The sequence below is a fragment of the Prionailurus bengalensis genome, chromosome D2 (genome assembly GCF_016509475.1).
Source record: "Prionailurus bengalensis isolate Pbe53 chromosome D2, Fcat_Pben_1.1_paternal_pri, whole genome shotgun sequence".
Lineage (NCBI taxonomy): Eukaryota > Metazoa > Chordata > Mammalia > Carnivora > Felidae > Prionailurus > Prionailurus bengalensis.
The window spans coordinates 51,554,745-51,572,820 of record NC_057351.1 but is presented as its reverse complement, the minus strand read 5'-3'; the positions used below and the strand labels follow the sequence as shown (position 1 = coordinate 51,572,820).

Here is an 18,076-nt window from a genome sequence, read left to right as displayed (position 1 = left end):
GAAAGAGCACACCAGGTGCAAGGTACATTGTGATTGGTTGGGAGGTGACTTCATCTGGGCCATAGAATGTGTATGAAGGGAAGAAGGGGGTTCAGGGACCAGAGGTGGCCGGTCTTGGAAGCCAGAATGAGGAGTCTGGGGTTTACTCTGTAGTCAATGAGGCCATGCAGTCACATACACTATGTTAAAAATCTTGCTGGATTTTTGTTGTCCCTTAGTTCCTCCTATTTCTGTGTCCTGATCTCTGTGGTCACTCTCAACTTATTCCATCATGGCGCATCATTTCCATCTTCATGGCTGCAACTGCCTCCTGACTAGCCTCCTTGCTTCTACTCTTGCACCTCTTCCCATCCGCTCTCTACGTGGCAGTTGTTCAAGTGATTTTTTTTCAATGCAAACCTGGTCGCCTACCTGCTTAAAACCTCTCAATGACTTCCCAGGTACTTAGGGTAAAATCTAAACCCCTTATCATAATTAAAAACCTTCTGTGTGATCTAGCCTCTTATTTGCCCTCTCTATCAGTCAGCATCCTGGCAGGAAAGTAGCATAAATCAAAACGGGTAATTTGATGAGTGTCTAATAAAGCTGCTATTTACATGGGTGCGGGAGGATTTGAAGAAACTAATAAGGAATAGTGAAGTCTTGGGGGGGGGCAATAACTCCAGGAATTGTTCCCCACCTCTAGGTTGAAAGGACAAGCAGATAGAGCCACCGCAGAGACAACGGAATAGATCCATGGGGTTTACTGCCTGACAGAAATCATGGCTGTTGGCAGAAGATCGAAGCCAACCAACCACAGCCACCTGCCAGGGTGGAAGCTGGGGAATAAATACTTTGATTCATTCTCCTCAAACCCTCTGCTTTCCTTTTAGTGCCTCTTGTTGACCAAACCCAACCAAAAGTCAGAGGACATGGAAGCCCATTGGTGCAGTCCATACAGGTGAGCTTTCCCAGGCAAAAAAGTTGGTTACAAGAGTGTGGCAAGTGCATCTGGAGGGCTCTTATATTTTTTCTAAGGTACCTTGTACCTTATATGCTGTTTCCTTCTGTCTCCTCAGGCCCGCCCCTTCACCTAGCCAATGCCTGCTCTTCCCTCTGCTCTCAGCCTGAGTATCAGCTACCCACAGAAGAATCTTCCCTTGACTTACCCCAGGGTAGGTCATCTCCCTCTGTCACATGCTCTCATAGCACCCTTTAGTTATCTTTTGATATGCATATTAAAATTGCATCATGATTAATTATACAATTATTTGCTTAGTAATAGTTGTTCTGTTAGATTGAGAACATAGGACCCAGTTGGTCTTTTTTTTTATTATTATTATAGTATCTTCAGTCCTGAGTACAGTGAACTCCATAGTAGCCCAGTAAATACTTGTTGAATAACTGAATAGTAAATACCAACATTGTTCAGTCTTCAAATTTCTCTTTGCGTGTCACCCAACTTCGATCAGAACAGGTCTTGCTGATTTTAGGTGTGAACCTGACACCTTAATGGGCCCATAAGACTACAGGATATTTCAACAAATATCTTTGGAGTGTCTACAATGTTCTAGGCATTGGTAAGTGCAAGGGATACAAAGATGGGTAACATTTGGTACCTGCCCTCAGCAGTTCACAGTCTATTAGGGAAAAAAGTAACATAAACAAATAAATAACAGTGTTTCAAAAGCTATTCTAGCTGTCTAAACAATTCCTCTCTGGAACACAGAGCAGAGAATAAGGAATTCTGTTCTGTCTCTAGGGCTGGGAGAAATTTAACACTGGACATCTGAGCTGGACCTTGAAGGACGGATAAGGTTTGATCAGGTGAAGGGCTTCTGGGCAGGGGAAATGGCGAGAACAAACAGAGAATGTGGCACATGAAGGCAGAGACTTGCGTGACCTATGTACTTCCCACAATTAGGGGAGTCCGATAGTCAGCAGAATTTTCCAGGAGGTTTTAAAGTCAATGGTAATTTTATATAAGTAACACAGTGAAGGACAAAAGCAGGAGACACTGGAAGGCAAAGGAGGAAGGAGACATTTGAAGTCCTGCAAAGAAAAGGGCAAGCTGGACAACAGCCAGAAGTAGCAAGAGATTCAAAGGATGACAAATGGTTTTACAGGTATTAAAAGAATCCCTGAGGAGTTACTGCCTTAAAAAACTCAAGTCTACGTCTGTCCTGGTCCTGATGCCTGACTTGTGATCTGAAAACCAATCTGCCATGTCCCAGGACAATGTGTACTTTTGTGGAGGCTCCTAAGACCGGGACATTAGGTGGTTTTGTTGGCACTGCTCTGTGGTACTTTTGAAATACCTTTTCCCTCTGAGTGCCAACTTAATGGTACACTATCTTCTTTTGGTATTTTTGTCAGTGCTCCTCGCTAGACTCTTTTTTTGACAATTCATATTCTTGCCACCTGCCTATTTGCCAAATTCACATCATTTCAATGTTATCTTCTTATGTTTTCTGTTTTGTGGAGGATTCTGAAGGCAACAACCATTTTTCTTTTTTTTTTTAATTTTTTTTTTCAACATTTATTTATTTTTTTTGGGACAGAGAGAGACAGAGCATGAACGGGGGAGGGGCAGAGAGAGAGGGAGACACAGAATCGGAAACAAGCTCCAGGCTCTGAGCCATCAGCCCAGAGCCTGACGCGGGGCTCGAACTCACGGAGGGCGAGATCGTGACCTGGCTAAAGTCGGACGCTTAACCGACTGCGCCACCCAGGCGCCCCAACAACCATTTTTCTTAATTAACACATCCAATCTACCCAATGGGCATGTGTTGTTAGTGCTAGGTGCCGAGTCCTGGAGATACACAGATGAATACGATGTTGTCCTTGCCCTCCAGGAGCTTACAATCTAGCAGAGGAGACAAATGCAAAACAGATTTTTATGTTACCGAGATGAGATTTTAATCGTTTCCACCGCAAGAACAAATGACAATTAAGTGATGTGATGGGATGTGTTACCTAATGCTACCTAGTAATCATATTGCAATACATGAACTGTGTACCTTACACTTACACAATTGACATTTTATGTCAATTGTATCTCAATATAAATAAATTAAAAAAGAAGAAAATTAATTACAAGCAAAAGAAAAAAGAAAAAAAACTATGTCAGCTTTTTCAGATATTTTTCTATGGTGTTCAACCTTTCTTATCTTTTAAAATCTCCCCTGATGTTCCTTCCCTAAGCAAATATTCCTCTTTTGAAAAAAAAAAACAAACAAACTGTGAGATCTGGAACTGTTTTCCATCTCAAAATAACCACGAGCGTTCCCATCAGATAATTCTTCCTCAGTCTTCTATAGACTTATTTGTGATAGGCAACATTTATCATCTTAGAGGAATAAAACAGAAATTGAAAAATGTCATCATTCCACTATACTTTTTAAAAGAATGAAAGCCTATTTTCTCTTTTTGATTTTTACACAACAGAACTGTTAATATTCTAAGGGTAATAATTATTACTTAAAAAATAAAACGCCGTCAAAATAATACAGATAATTCAGAGATCTCTTTCCCTAGGATATTGCAGAATAAAAACAAAACCAACCAGCCAGCCAGATTTTTATAAAATAAGATAGTGAGTGAAATGATGAAGATAATCCCAGGGTCTTAAAAAAACACAGAAGTAGTTCCATGAAGCAGTCTGGAGAGGAGGGCATGGGAGGTACTGCTGGGAAATGACATCTGACTGAACCTCAAAAGAGGAAGAGAACATTAGTCTAGCACAGGTGAGTGCAGGGAGCACCCAGGCAGAGGGACAGTGTAAGAGCACATAGAGGGTTAGGGAATGACAAATGGGGTCTGGGAACATCAGGAGTTTGTTTATTTTGGTAGATTTAGATTATAGGAAGCTATTGTAGGATTTTGTGATCGAAGCTTCATTTTAGATACACTGTTGGAGGTGAGAAGAATGTGTCTGAGTGACAGTATAGGGTGGGAAAGGCCCGTCAGAAGGCTCTTATGACAAGCCAAGCGAGAGAGGGTGAATGGCCAAAGGATGGAGAAGAGGACTTGGATTTTGAGACATACTGAGAAGGCAAAAGCAGGCAGGATTTGGTGAGGGACGCAATACGGGAGTGAGGAAGACAGAAGTGTCCCAACAGAGCACTCAAGTTCAGATCCTAGTTTAATGTCTGTGAACAAACCAGCTAATTACTCAGATGAGGTGTTGGCACATGAGGTTAGGTCTTGGCATCGAAGCTTAAATCCCATTACTTAATAGTTTCAAACCCTGCTATCATTATTCAGCCTTAGTGAGTCTCAGTTTCCCCATCTGTAAGATGGAATAAGGTTTTAATGAGAATTAAATGAAATAAAATATATGAGGCCTTTATAAAGTTAAAGGACTAATCACACGTAAACGTTTTTGCTCAAGAAGTGCCACTGTGATCTTTGCAATCAAATCTTGCACTTCTGTTTGTAGTCTGCAAAATAAGAACCTCTTTCAATATTAGCCACAGAGAGGACTACTTCCATAAATACCATCAAAATTTTGGATTTGAGGGTAAGACAGGATGGACGTAAGACAAGAGAAAATGATGCTTAGTCACTGTCCTGTTTTAAGCAGTAGGCCTCTGCTCTAATAGTAATCGACTTAAAAGAAGAATTATACTATAACAATATTATAGCCAGTGATTGTCATAAAATATAGGAAAGGACCTAATAATGCTGGATACATGATTTATTCTTATAATGTTATTTCTTTAATCCTTTCTTCAGAAAGAAAAAAAAACCTCTTTTAATCACTAATTGAGCTCCAAAACTCGGTAACAATGAAAGCTCAGTGTGTACAAGAAAGCAAGACCTGATGCTTTTTTCTCAACATTCTCACTTTCCACGACAGGAGAGGGTTTTTTGATAGGAAAAATGAAGGAATTTTGGAATATTTTGTCTTCCTCTTGGTGGTCTCAAATAACTTCTGATTTTACCAAGTGACTTAACAGTTTAACAGTTGTTCATTAAAAAAAATTAATATCTTACTAATAGATTAAATAAGGCTTGGAGGAAGTGGGCTTTGAAACATGCTTTCAAGGTTGCGGCTGCCATTCTAGAGGACTTACTACGCTTCAGATGACCTATGAAAGCTCTGATGAGAACAGTTGACTCAGTAGGATCTGGGAAATTGTTCACTCTCTCCCAACTGCCGCCCACCCCACAGTTGGAACTTTTCACCACTTCCTAGGCATATAGCAGCTAAACAGAAATAATTCTCTGATAGATGCAAAGCCATAGCTTGGGCCAAATCTGCTTTGACTATACATGGGTAGGGGAGATGCTACAGCATTCTAGTTAAAAAAGGGAATAGAGGCGCCTGGGAGCCTCAGTCGGTTAAGCGTCCAACTTTGGCTCAGGTCATGATCTCGTGGTTCTTGGGTTTGAGCCCCATGTTAGGCTCTGTGCTGACAGCTCAGAGCCTGGAGCCTGCTTTGGATTCTGTGTCTCCCTCTCTCTCTGCACACCCCCCCCCCAAGTAAATAAAAACATTTAACAATTCTAAAAAAGGGTATAGAGTTTTGAATATCCCTTGAAGCTAGTAGTCATTAAGAATTATATCCAGAGTGGGGTGGGGTGGGGTGATGTGATGTGTTTGTGTGTATGTCAGGGAGTAGATGGCAAGAGATATTTAATTTAACATATAAGAAAGGAAGTATTGTGGTATGTTATAAATCAGGGATCTGTTTTCAGTTTGGATTACTTCTGCCAAAAGTACTTTAAAACTCCAATAACCATAGTTCATAGCTGAATCCAGACACTAGATGACAGAGCAGAAAAATATCTGTCTCTAGACAAAATGAGCCTGGTGAATAAATTGTGGTTAGACAGAGAGCTGCTGCATCCCATGGGCTTTTTGAGTTTGCAAGCAAAGAATCAAGATGCAGAGTCACAATGATTCAGAATGTTAAGATTTAGCAAAATATGGGACTGAAACAGAAGGTTGCACACCCCAGCCCAAACAGAGCAATGAAAACAGAGCATCAGACCCACCCAGCATAGATGAACCCAGTCAGCCATGTCCACAGAGGGACTTATCCAGCTTTTTTTTTTTTTTTTATTTTAAAAAGTGTTTATTTGAGAGAGTGAGAGAGCATTCATGCACATGGGGGATGGGCAGAGAGAGAGGGACAGAGAGAGTCCCAAGCCAGCTCAGAGTTGTCAGCACAGAGCTCGATGTGGGGCTCAATCTCATGAACCGTGAGATAATGACTTAAGTCGAAATCAAGAGTCAGATGCTTAACCGAATGAGCCACCCAGGCACCCCTCTAGCTTTTTAGAAAGGAGGAAGTGGATACAGGGAAGAACAGAACTTAGGAGTATACAGTGTATCAATGTTCTCTTCATGAGTAGATTCAGTCCTTGCCCCAGGGCTTTCCTATAAGCCCCGAGTTAAAAAGAAAATTCTCCAAGTCACAAAAATGACAGTGCCCAGAGCAAGCTGAATCAGGCTGGTAGTCCCCTTACAGAATTTCCTTTGGAACTGCCTTATTTGTGCACGTTACTATGAAGTCCCCTTCCACAGGGGCATGAACTAAAAACAATTTCTTGTACATGTCCTTCCATTCCCACCCCCTCCAAAATGGGCAGCTAGCTGCCCAGTTATTGAACAATCAATTCTTCCCCTCCTTTTATTAGACATGCCCACCTGTAACATATGTTAAGTAGGTCCGTTTATGGACTCTTTAATCTCACTGACCTGATTCTTTTTTGCCATGTGCCAAATGATTATTTACTTTTGATTTTTTTATTGATGCATAATTGACATGTAACATTATATTAGTTTCAGGTGCACAATATAATGATTTGATATTTGTATATATTGTAAAATGACCACAGTAAGTCTAGTTAATATCCACCACCACACATAGTTACAAGTTTTTTCTTCTGATGAGAACTTTTAAGATTTACTTTCAGCAACTTTCAAATATACAATGTAGTATTCTTAACTATAGTTACCATGCTGTACATTACATCTCCATGACTTATTTCTATAACTGGAAGCTTGTACCTCTTGACACCCTTCATCAATTTCTCCCATCCCCCACTCTTCACCTTTGGTAACCACCAATTTGTTCTTTGAATCTATGAGCTCCACTTTTTTTTTTTTTGATTCCACATAAAAGCAAGATCATCCAGTATTTGTCTTTCTCTGTCTGACTTATGGACTTATTTCACTTAACATAACACCCTCAAGGTCCCTCCACATTGCCACAAATGACTGGATTTCATTCTTTTTATGGTTGAATAATATTCCACTGTGTGTGTGTGTGTGTGTGTGTGTGTGTGCATGTGAAATAATTTATTAATCCATCTTTATTCATCTGCACTTTGGTTGTTCCCTTATCTTGGCTATTGTGAACACTGCCGCAATGAACTTGAGGGTGCAGATATCTTTTTGAGTTAGTCTTTTCATTTTCTTCAGATAAATACTTGGAAGTAGAATCGCCAAATTATATGGTAGTTCTATTTTTAACTTCTTGAGGAACTTCCACACTGTTTTCCATAGTGGCTGCACCAATTCTCATTCCCACCAACAACGCACAGAGTTCTCTTTTCTCCACATCCTCACCAGCAGGTATGAGCTGCTGCTTGTGGTTTTGATTTGCATTTCCCTGATGATGTTGAGCACCATTTTGTGTACCTTTTGGCCATTCAGACATCTTCTTTGAAAAAATGTCCATTCAGATTCTCAGCCCATTTTTTAGAGTATTTCGCTGTTGTTATTTTGTTTTTTTACTTTTATTGAGTTGTCAGAGTTCTGTATATATTTTGAATATTAACCCATTATCAGATACACATCATATTTGCAAATATTTTCTCTCATTAGGTAGGCTGCCTTCTCATTTCATGTCATTCATTTCCTTTGCTGTGCAGAACCTTTTTAGGTTGGTGTAGTCTCACTGGTTTATTTTTGCTTTTGTTGCCTTTGCTTTTGTGTCAAATCCCAAACCAAAAATTATTTCCAAGACTGAGGTCAAGAGGATTACTATCTTTTCTTCTAGAAGTTTTATGGTTTCAGGTCTTATATTCAAGTCTTCAATCCATTTTGAGTTAATTTTTGTACATGGTATAAGAAGGTGGTCCAGTTCATCCTTTTATATGCAGCCGTCCAGTTTTCCCAGCACTATTTACTGTAGACACTGTCCTTTCCCCATTGTGTATTCTTGGCTTCTTTGTCATAAATTAATTGACCATATATATGTAGGTTTATGTCTCGTCTCTCTATTCTGTTCCATTGATCCATGTGCCTGTTTTTATGCCAGTACCATACTGTTTTAATTACTAGATTGTAATGTAGTTTGGAATCAGGGAGTGTGATGGCTCCACCTTTGTTCTTTCTCAAGATTACTTTGCCTATTTGCTGTTTTTTTGCGGTTCAACACTAATTTTAGGATTGTCCTGTTTCTGTGAAAAATGCCATTGGAATTTTGATAGGGGTTGTATTGAATCTGTAGGTTGCTTTGGGTAGTATGAACATTTTAATGAAAGGAGTTCTTCCAATCCATGAGCATGGAATATCTTTCCATTTTTTGGCGTCTTCTTCAGTGTCTTTCATTAGTGTCTTACCGTTTTCACGGTACAGCTCTTTCATCTCTCTGGATAAAGTTATTCTTAGGTATCTTATTCTCTTTGATACAATTATAAATGGGAACACTTTCTTAATTTCTCTTTCTGGTAGTTTGTTATTATTGTTAGCTTACTGTTATTGTGTAGAAATGCAACAGATTTTTGCATATTGATTTTGTCCCCTGCAACTTTACTGAATTCATTCATTAGTTCTAACGGGGTTTTTTTGGTGAAGTCTTTGGGGCTTTCTACATATACCATCATGTCATCTGCAAATAGGTACAATTTTATTTCTTCCTTTCTGATTTGTATGCCCTTTATTTTGATCGGATTCTTTTTTTTTAAGCTTATTTATTTATGTATTTGAGAGCGAGAAAGAGAGAGAGAAGGAGAGAGAAAGAGAGAGAAAGAGAACACATGAAGGCAGAGAGAGAGAGGAAAGAGAAGGAGAAAAAGAGAATCCCAAGCACGATCCGCACTGCCAGCACAGAGCCCTATGCTGGGCTCAAACCCACAAACCATGAGTTCAGCTGAAACCAAGAGTCAGACGCTCAACTGACTGAGCCACTCAGCACCCCTATTTTGATTGGATTCTTCATTCATGCACCAATACCAAATTTGAAAAACACTAAATTTATAATACATTTTTTGCTACTAGGGCTAGTATGTCATTATTATCTTTTTTCCCCCAGAATATTCCTTCTCATTTTGAGGTTTCTTATGCTGACATTTCCTACTTAGTACATTTTGGCTAGTTTCTATCCTTCCTCGGTACCACTCATCCCCCCGCCCATCTTCCATAATATTCATATTCAAAATGCTCTTCAGTAGTGACTTTAAGTCCCCCCCCCCATAGGTCCTTTCTGACATGTTTTCTTCGCTCTAATCCTTCAATGAATATGGAGAACCTGAAGCAATCTGGAGACGTCACCATCAACACAAGGAATGATTTCTCCTTTACACTTAGATTGTTATTTCATTATTTGCTCATTTAATTGCTTTGCACTCACATCTCTAATTTTCTTCAAGACAGTCCAGGAGATTTTCTTTTATTTTAACAGTTAAGGTTCTCTTTCCTTTGACCCGTCCCCCAGTGTACCCTCCAGCTAGAATGCACACTTCTAGCCAAATTATTCTCCCTGCAGTCAACCATACACATCCTGGCCTCTAAAGGCCACTCCTTTCTCTCAAATCCTAATGTACATACAACAAATGTATATAATGTTCATATGACCCATTTTCCACTTAGCCAACCTGGTTACTGGTCTTTTTACTTTATATCCTTCTTCCCAACAGATTAGAGAGGCCAAGTGCATCCTGTCTTATTTGTTCCCTTCTTCTTCACCTCACCTGCGATACCACACATGCCTGAGGTGGTGTCTTGCACTTTCTTTAACCATTTTAACGACTGTTTCTTTAATTACTGTTACTGTCGGCAACAACAATTGCACCTTCACACCTGCACCCGGATTGTTCTCTTACAGGGATGTTTGCAAAGTGGGGTGTGAGCTGAATCCAGTTTAGAGGCTTACTGAGTTTTGACTCCTCTTTGGAGAAAGCCTGTTTTCCTGATTTCTATTTTAAGGAGTTCAGAGAGGCGGATTTCATGGCATGAGTCAGCACCAGGGGGCAGGAGAGAAGGCAGCATGAATGGAAACAAGCATAAACTCAAAAGGACCGTGTGAGTAAATGGCATAAGCATGTGAAAGCCTCCAACACGGTTCTTGGGACCTAGTAGGTAGGCTATATAGGTTAGTTGAATGTGGAAGTTTTAAAGTCCTTTAAGAATGATTTCTTGGTTATAGAAAAAGTCCTTGTTCATGGTAGAAAAATTTAAAGATACGAAGAAGCAAAATTACAAAGAAAATTTTATTGATTTTATTTTTTTAATGTTTATCTATTTTTGAGAGAGACAGAGTGCAAGTGGGGGAGGGGCAGAGAGCGAGAGAGACAGAGAGACAGAGAGACAGAGAAACAGAGAGACAGAATCCAAAGCAGGCTCCGGGCTCTGAGCTGACAGCACAGAGCCCGATGCGGGGCTTGAACCCATGAACCGCGAGATCATGACTTGAGCCGAAGCTGGACACTTAACCGACTGAGCCACCCAGATGCCCCAAGAAAATTTTAATTACTCATAATCTGACCATCCAAAAATAAGCACTGTTAACATTTGGGTAGAACATATTCTATTTTCTATGCAGGCACATTTTCCCTCTAAAATGGGATCACAATACAGTCATTATTTTATATTTCTCCATAACTTTAATTGGCAATACCCACTTTTTTAGTTCAACGTATTCATCGTGAGTAGAGGCACAAACTCTGCCCATGTTCCTGTTTGGGCTCTGACCTAACCAGTCCCTGGCAAACAGCTCAGCTTCTCTGAGTTTTAGATTCTTCCTCTGTGGGATGGGGGTGGGAGGGGGGAGAGGAAGACTTTGGAAAAAGAAAAGAAAAACAGACTGAAGCCAGTGATACCTAAGGCACCTTCCACTCCCATCATTCTAACTGTTGATGGGGAATTAAAGGAAGTCACTCTGGTGCAATGGTTGTTGCCCTGGCATCAGTCAGGTTCTAATCCCAGCCTTATTTATGAGATCCTGGGTAGATTTCTTGACCTCTCAGTGCCTCAGTTTCCTTATCTCTCAAATGGGATTAATAACACACCATTTAGGGCTGTTCTGGGAGATGAATAGCTAAGACACATGGAACACTTAAGACGAGTGTTTGGCACCTAGTACAGGCCCAACAAGCAGGAGCTATTGATTAATATATAAGAGCTCAGGCACTGGCCACCTGTGGCAATGGAATAAAAACTAAAACTGAGGGAGAGGGTACTGATTTGAGAACTACCAGGGGTTGAACACACGCACTGGACACTGCTGAGTTTTCTCATCAGCACAGTCTTATGTGACCCTTGGAACAATTTCATTATCTCTCCTTGAACCGTGAGGAAGGTGAGGCTGGAACTTGCCGAGATTCACGTAGCTTGTAAGTGTCAAACCCAAGGACTATGCCACCTTCAGCCAGTTTTGGTTCAGTTGAGGGGCTAGAAGATCTGCTACTAGTTGGGTGTTTCCTTCTTAAATTCAGACCCAAGCTTTAAGTACCTTCCTGGTGATACTCAGCATGGGTGTCTTTCTCTTTAGTAACTATTTTAACAATTCCAGTGTTTCACAGTAATTTGAAAGACACAGGGATTTTTTTACATTGTACATTGTACATTCTGTACATTTTAATTGACTAGTGTATATCAAAGTTAATAGAGGAGAGCTAGGATGTGGGTTTTATAAAAATAATTTCTACTCGACTTAGAAATTTAATTTTATGGTTGTAACTGATGGTCTAAAAACTCCCCAAACTAAACAAAGTAACTGGTTCGGGAGAGTCATTAAATTTACAGGGTGATATTTTAACATTTTGGTTTCCACCTCACTGCCAAAGGACGTCAGAACTGAGTTGAGGGATTTGAATCGAACACTGGCTCTGTGGCGGACTCACCACATGAGGAAAAAAGACCATTTCATTTCAGGCTTTAGTTTTCTCGTCCAGGGAGAAAAACTGAAGAATAGATCTAAATACAAAGTGCCTTTTAATTAAATGCCACGCCACCGTTCTAAGGGTCTAGCGTGCTTTATTAACGTTTGTTTAGAGAAGTTGGTAATTCCTAGCAGCCTTAGTCCACTCTGTGGTGCATTTTTAGATTTTCCCTAATTAAAAAAACATGCAGCCAACCTCTGATTGCTTTGGCTAAAGGTGAGGGAGAAAATGAGTGGATGCGCCAAGCAGTGAACAATATAAACATTTCTAGTATTATATACATTTGGAAGGAGCCACAACTCTGCGTGCTGGGGTTTAACTGTGCACAGACGCCTCAGGACGAAAAAGGCATCCCCTTGCCTGCAGTCCCGCCGAGCTGGCGCCCAGCCCGGGAGAGGTTTGCTGCTCTCCTCCCTGGCTTGCACCCGCTACGTGCTTCCCGGTGCGGCCTCTACGCCCCCCTCTCCCAGGGTTCGCATTACGGGGCTCGGTCCAGCTGCTGGCCGAGTCCCCGAGCACTCCCCCACGCGCCACTGCGGTCACGTTCCCTGGGCGAGGGCTCGCGCCCTAGCCGGGTGCTGGTTGGTCGCGGCGCGGGGCCAGCCGCCCGGTGATTGGTGCGAGGGACTGGTTCACGTGGTCCGGGGCAGATAAGCGGCCACTCCCGCGCCGCAGCCGCAATCGGCCGGAGCTACCGCCGGCACTGGGACGGCCTGCGAGCGGGGTCCGAACTTGCGCGGGCAGCGGAGAGCCGGCTTTCACGGTCCGCCGCCGCCTCTCTGCCTAATGAGCTGCACCAGGTAGGTTCATTGCAGACTCCCCGCCTCAGAGCAGAGGGGAGCGCACGGGTGCAGGGAGGCTGGGCTGCGTCGTCCTTCGGGCATCACTGCAAGTGGAGACCCTCGGAGGATGGCTAGCTGGCTGAGTTGACTGTGGTCCCAGGGAAGCCTCGCAGGTGTGGAGATGTGCTCGGTGCTTCTTAGGCAAAGCTCATTTTGGTAGTAAGCACCCCCAAACAGAATCTCTTAACGTGAGTCTGCTGTGGTTCTGATTCCCTTTTGGATTCCGACTGTTATCCCAAACGTCCCAAACGTCCCAAAGCACTGGGGCAGCTTGTGGGAACAGTACCTTGACGATGTTGGTTGGGTAGCTGAGCCTGGGGGGAGAACTGCAGTAGGATGTTTTGCCTTCATTCGCCCTTCTCCACCCTTCTTATCACGGTTTGCCGTAGTAAACTCAGCCTTGTGGAGTTTGAGCAAATGATGAGTTTTTAACTCTTGGCCAGGACTTGAAATTCCAGGGAAACTGCCAAATCCTAAAACTGTCTTTCTATAAGTGCAAAAAGTGAAAATACAAAACAAAACTACAAGACAAAAAACCTTCCACAAAACTACTTTAAATAGCTCCTCCAGACATAACTCACTTAGCAGAAGACTTCTCCCAAAATCCTGCTGTTAACTATTATTAGACTCGCAAATATAGCTTTAGCTTAGATTTGTTTGTTCTAAGTTTGTAGGCCTTCCAGAAAAATCCCAGGACTAATAAATTCTGTGAATGTTCTTTTATTACCCATTTTGTGTTAATGACCATTTGCCTATGTGCTTAGAGCTACTGTGAAGAGTTATTGAAGCCAGATTGAGAAATGTCATGTACGGTACACACAAGCCTCCTACCTGTAAGGATGGGGGGCGGGGAATCCATAAGCTTGGCAATATGTACGGAGGGCGAAAGGCCAGGAAAAAACTTGATGGGCACTTCTTAATTTAATATTGCTGAGCATAGTTATGTTTAAATTTTTAAATAGCTTCACTATCTTGCTAGTTATAAATATCCATTGCAAAACACTAGAAAACACCAAAAAAGTACAAAGGCGAAAATAGATTACCAATGATCCTACTGCCCAGAGATAAGTAACTTTTCGGTGTATTTCCTATTAAGTTTTTTATAAGTTCATATATATAATATACATTAAAAAGTCCAATTTTCAGTTTTTTCCACCTAAATGTGGATTTGTCATGAATATCTCCATATGAAATATAGATTATGGGATATGCACTTCTTTAAGTGCATGAATTGCTGACTTGCATTTCAGTTTACTTGTGAATAATGAGGGAGAACGTGACAAAGTGCACAGATAATCCTCTGACTTCATTCTTTCCAGCCTTGTCACTTTCAAAACTGTTCCATGAGAATTTTATGGCAATTTTTTTTCTTTTCAAGGGGATTACCCTTCCAGAGAAGTGTAATCAATTTAACAGCAAAATCAGCAGAGCAGCCAGAGGGAGCAGAGAGTCTGGAACCATGGTTCTGGAACCTGTATGGTCATTAGAATCACCTGGGAAGCTTTAAGAATATCTACCCTCCCTGTGGATGGGTTCTGCCTCAAGTGGCTATAAGTCCCAGGAATTGACATTAAAGAAAAAGAAAGAAAACCAACTCTCTAGGCCATTGTGACTAGACAGGTTTGAGAACCATTGGCTCAGAACAGAGAAAATGGTCCTGAGAGCTGTATTAGAGATTATCATATCCAGCCCTTTTATTTCTCAAATGGGGATACTGAGACCCTCAAGTGTTTTAAGCAGTTAACCCATGGCCTTGTAGTCAGTCAAGGGCACAGCCAAACATGGGATGCAAATCTGATCGTCTAATACTGTTTTTCTTTTACTACATATGATAGCACATCCCTGGTATTTACAGTGCTGGTATAGTTTAGTCAATACAGAAACAGTATTCACACACACACACACACACACACACACACACACACACACACATACTTGAGACCAGGGAAGAGCATTCCAGATCCAGGTGATAACCCCTCTTCTTTTTGTATTCCAGAATGATCCAGGTTTTAGATCCACGGCCTTTGACAAGTTCAGTCATGCCAGTGGATGTGGCCATGAGGCTCTGCTTGGCTCATTCGCCACCCCTGAAGAGTTTCCTGGGCCCTTATGATGACCTCCAGAGAAGAAATTTTGTGAACAAATTAAAGCCTCTGAAACCGTGTCTCAATATAAAACAGGAAGCCAAATCACAGAATGAGTGGAAGCGTTCACACGAGCAAGCCAAGAAGCGGGTTGTGTTTGCTGACTCCAAGGGGCTCTCTCTCACCGCCATCCACGTCTTCTCGGACCTCCCAGAGGAACCAGAGTGGGATCTTCAGTTTGATCTCTTGGACCTTAATGATATCTCCTCTGGCTTAAAACTCCATGAGGAGAAGAACTTGATTTTAGATTTCCCCCAGCCTTCAACGGATTACTTAAGTTTTCGGAACCACTTTCAGAAGAATTTTGTCTGTCTGGAGAACTGCTCTTTGCAAGAGCGAACAGTGGCTGGAACTGTGAAAGTGAAAAACATGAGCTTTGAGAAGAAGGTTCAGATTCGTATCACTTTTGATACCTGGAAGAGCTACACTGATGTGGACTGTGTCTACATGAAAAATGTGTATGGTGGCTCAGATAGTGACACCTTCTCATTTGCCATTGACTTACCCTCCATCATTCCAACTGAGGAGAAAATTGAGTTCTGCATTTCTTACCATGCTAATGGGCAGGTCTTCTGGGACAACAACGAGGGTCAGAATTACAGAATTGTCCATGTGCAATGGAAACCTGACGGAGTGCAGACACAGATGGCACCTCAGGACTGTGCATTCCACCAGGTGCCCCCCAAGACTGAGTCCGAGTCATCCATTTTTGGCAGTCCGAGGCTGGCCAGTGGGCTCTTCCCAGAATGGCAGAGCTGGGGGAGAATGGAGAACTTGGCCTCTTACCGATGATTAAGTAACCTTGGTGACTGGCTCTGACCTGGTATATTTCCCATGTAATTCTAGGTCTATATTGCTCAATATTAGGAAGTCTTGGCTACTTTCCTTCAGTAGGTTTAGTTTTGAGCTTCCGAGACCTGGCTACAAAAAGATAGCCACTTGAGAATTTAGTGTTGGGGTCTCTACGATGATACTGCCCAATTTTGCTTTGGAGGATCAAGTAACAGGCCGGAACCCTATTTTTGTAAAAGCAATACTGTTCCAATGCCCTTTCTCCTTCCCTCTCAATTCACTAGCTTTCATGTTGGGCAAGGAAAGGTTGAGAAAGGACAGCTGATGGTGATGGGAAGCTGTGTTAATGGTATGAGGAATGTCTAAAAAGTGCACACAAAGGGCTCTGCAGCTCATCAGAGGAGGAGCGGGAGGTCTGGTATTTTGCTGTTGGTGAGAAAAATGTAAGGTTACTTTGTATTTTTAAGTTGGTTTTACAGTTCTCTCCTAAGGAAATAATGTGTAGAGGTGGAGGAGAGATTCCATCTTCTGTATTCTTGCGGAGAAAAACCAAACAAACTTTAGGGGTGTTGGGTGGTATTGGAGAAAGGTGAATGAATTATAACTCGGGAGAATCAAGATTTTAAATGAAGTCTTTCTTTTCAAACATGATTTGTAAGAAAGCATGATTTGGGGAAAGTTTAAGCGAATCTGGCCTTGCAGTCCTCATGTTATGAGTGATCTTGTTTGTGACCAAGGCATCACGCTCAGATTCTCAGTACAAAATGCTGCCTGACCAAAACCCCACACCATCATCAATGGTTAACACCTTGTGGGGATTCTGTCGTGTCAAGGACAGCTCTTTGCAAGTGCCTTGATGAAGCCAGAATATTGTGCTGTTCCCAAACATCTGAAGGGTCATCTGATAACTCTTGAGTGTTTGACTTTGTGAGAAAGTCCACTCTGTATACTGGCCTCCCTTTCGCAATACTGTCGTATCTTTGGGAGTGTCGTCAGTATACAACTCGCATCCTTCATATTGAAGGTGACTCATTTTTCTGCCACACTTTTTCGATGTGATGTTGGAAATGAGGACTGACGTTGATTCTCAATTCAAGAATCCAGTACCTTACACATGCAAGTAGCAATGTATTTCTTGCCTATATTTGTCTTGTTGTTTTAAGTCTTTCTACCAATTTCTTTGAAGTAAAAAAAAAAACTTTTTTTAATGGATGTGGATTGTTTGGATGTGTTGTAATATACTTGTTTGGGGTGTGCATAAATCCACTCTGTAAGATCCTAAGAACAGTAGTCCTTGAATGTTTGCTTCTGTCATCGGGCACGTCCATTGAGAGGTATTCAGAGAATGCAGTTAATTTTAACACCTGATCTGCCATGCTGGAAAAGTACTATTGGAATAATTCTGCCGTGACAGTATTTGAGGTTTGGCTAGCACCCACAACTTTTCTACTCTAAATATTTCACTCTCCTAGAGCTATCCTTTGTGAACTTCTCACTTGAAGAATAAAAATGTTTGATACAAGATCTGAGTATGTTTTCTCTCTCAAAGTCACAGCTAGTCAAATAAGAAACCTTCAACTGAGATTCTCCTGTTTTGTGTTAGAACAACTGAGCAAAGATAGTTTGGAACGGGTACTGGATTCACCTGAAGGTATTCACATGGTTCCAGACTCAATAGTAAGGTCACTTTCTACCACCTGACCACTAGGGCTAGGGTCCAGGGGCAGTGACTTCAGCTGCTGTGACTGTCCCCCTGACTGTCCCCATTTGTGCTTACTGCTCTTCACACACACTCTGCTGGGGCAGGGTTCTCTTGGTGGCCGCTTCTCAGCTTTAAAATGGGGAAGGAGATCACGTGGGAAGAGCTGGAGTGGCTTCTACCTCATCAGCTCCAGCACCTTCCTGAAGGGGCAAAGCTTGGAGCTGCACAGAGGGCACAGTGGGCATCAGCCCTGGACTAAAAGGAGAGGCTAGGCTCCTTTCTATGAAACTTAGTTGTAGTTCTAGTTCTCGTGTAAATTCCAGAAAGGATTCTGCATGGGCTATCTTAAACTTAAGGTGAAACAAATGGCCAACCTATGGAAAGGGCCCAATTATGAAGAACGAATTTTATTACCTCTTTTTCATCAGAAGTTGTAAACTACAGGCCTGCAGGCTGTTGTCTGACCACAGGTGTAATTTGTTTGACACTGTCTATAA

General features: G+C 41.8%; 1 protein-coding gene and 1 pseudogene across 1 annotated transcript; one reads left to right on the top strand and one right to left on the bottom strand.

Moving 5' to 3' along the window:
- The window catches only part of LOC122492624, a 37,411-nt pseudogene extending 29,787 nt beyond the window's left edge, over positions 1-7,624 (bottom strand).
- A 5,142-nt stretch (positions 7,625-12,766) lies between these two features.
- On the top strand, positions 12,767-17,399 carry PPP1R3C (protein phosphatase 1 regulatory subunit 3C). The gene is made up of 2 exons (XM_043596966.1): positions 12,767-12,899; positions 14,938-17,399. Exons 1-2 carry the CDS (start codon positions 12,886-12,888, stop codon positions 15,875-15,877), a joined length of 954 nt encoding a protein of 317 aa, XP_043452901.1. The 5' UTR covers positions 12,767-12,885; the 3' UTR covers positions 15,878-17,399.
- The last annotated feature ends 677 nt before the right edge of the window (positions 17,400-18,076 follow it).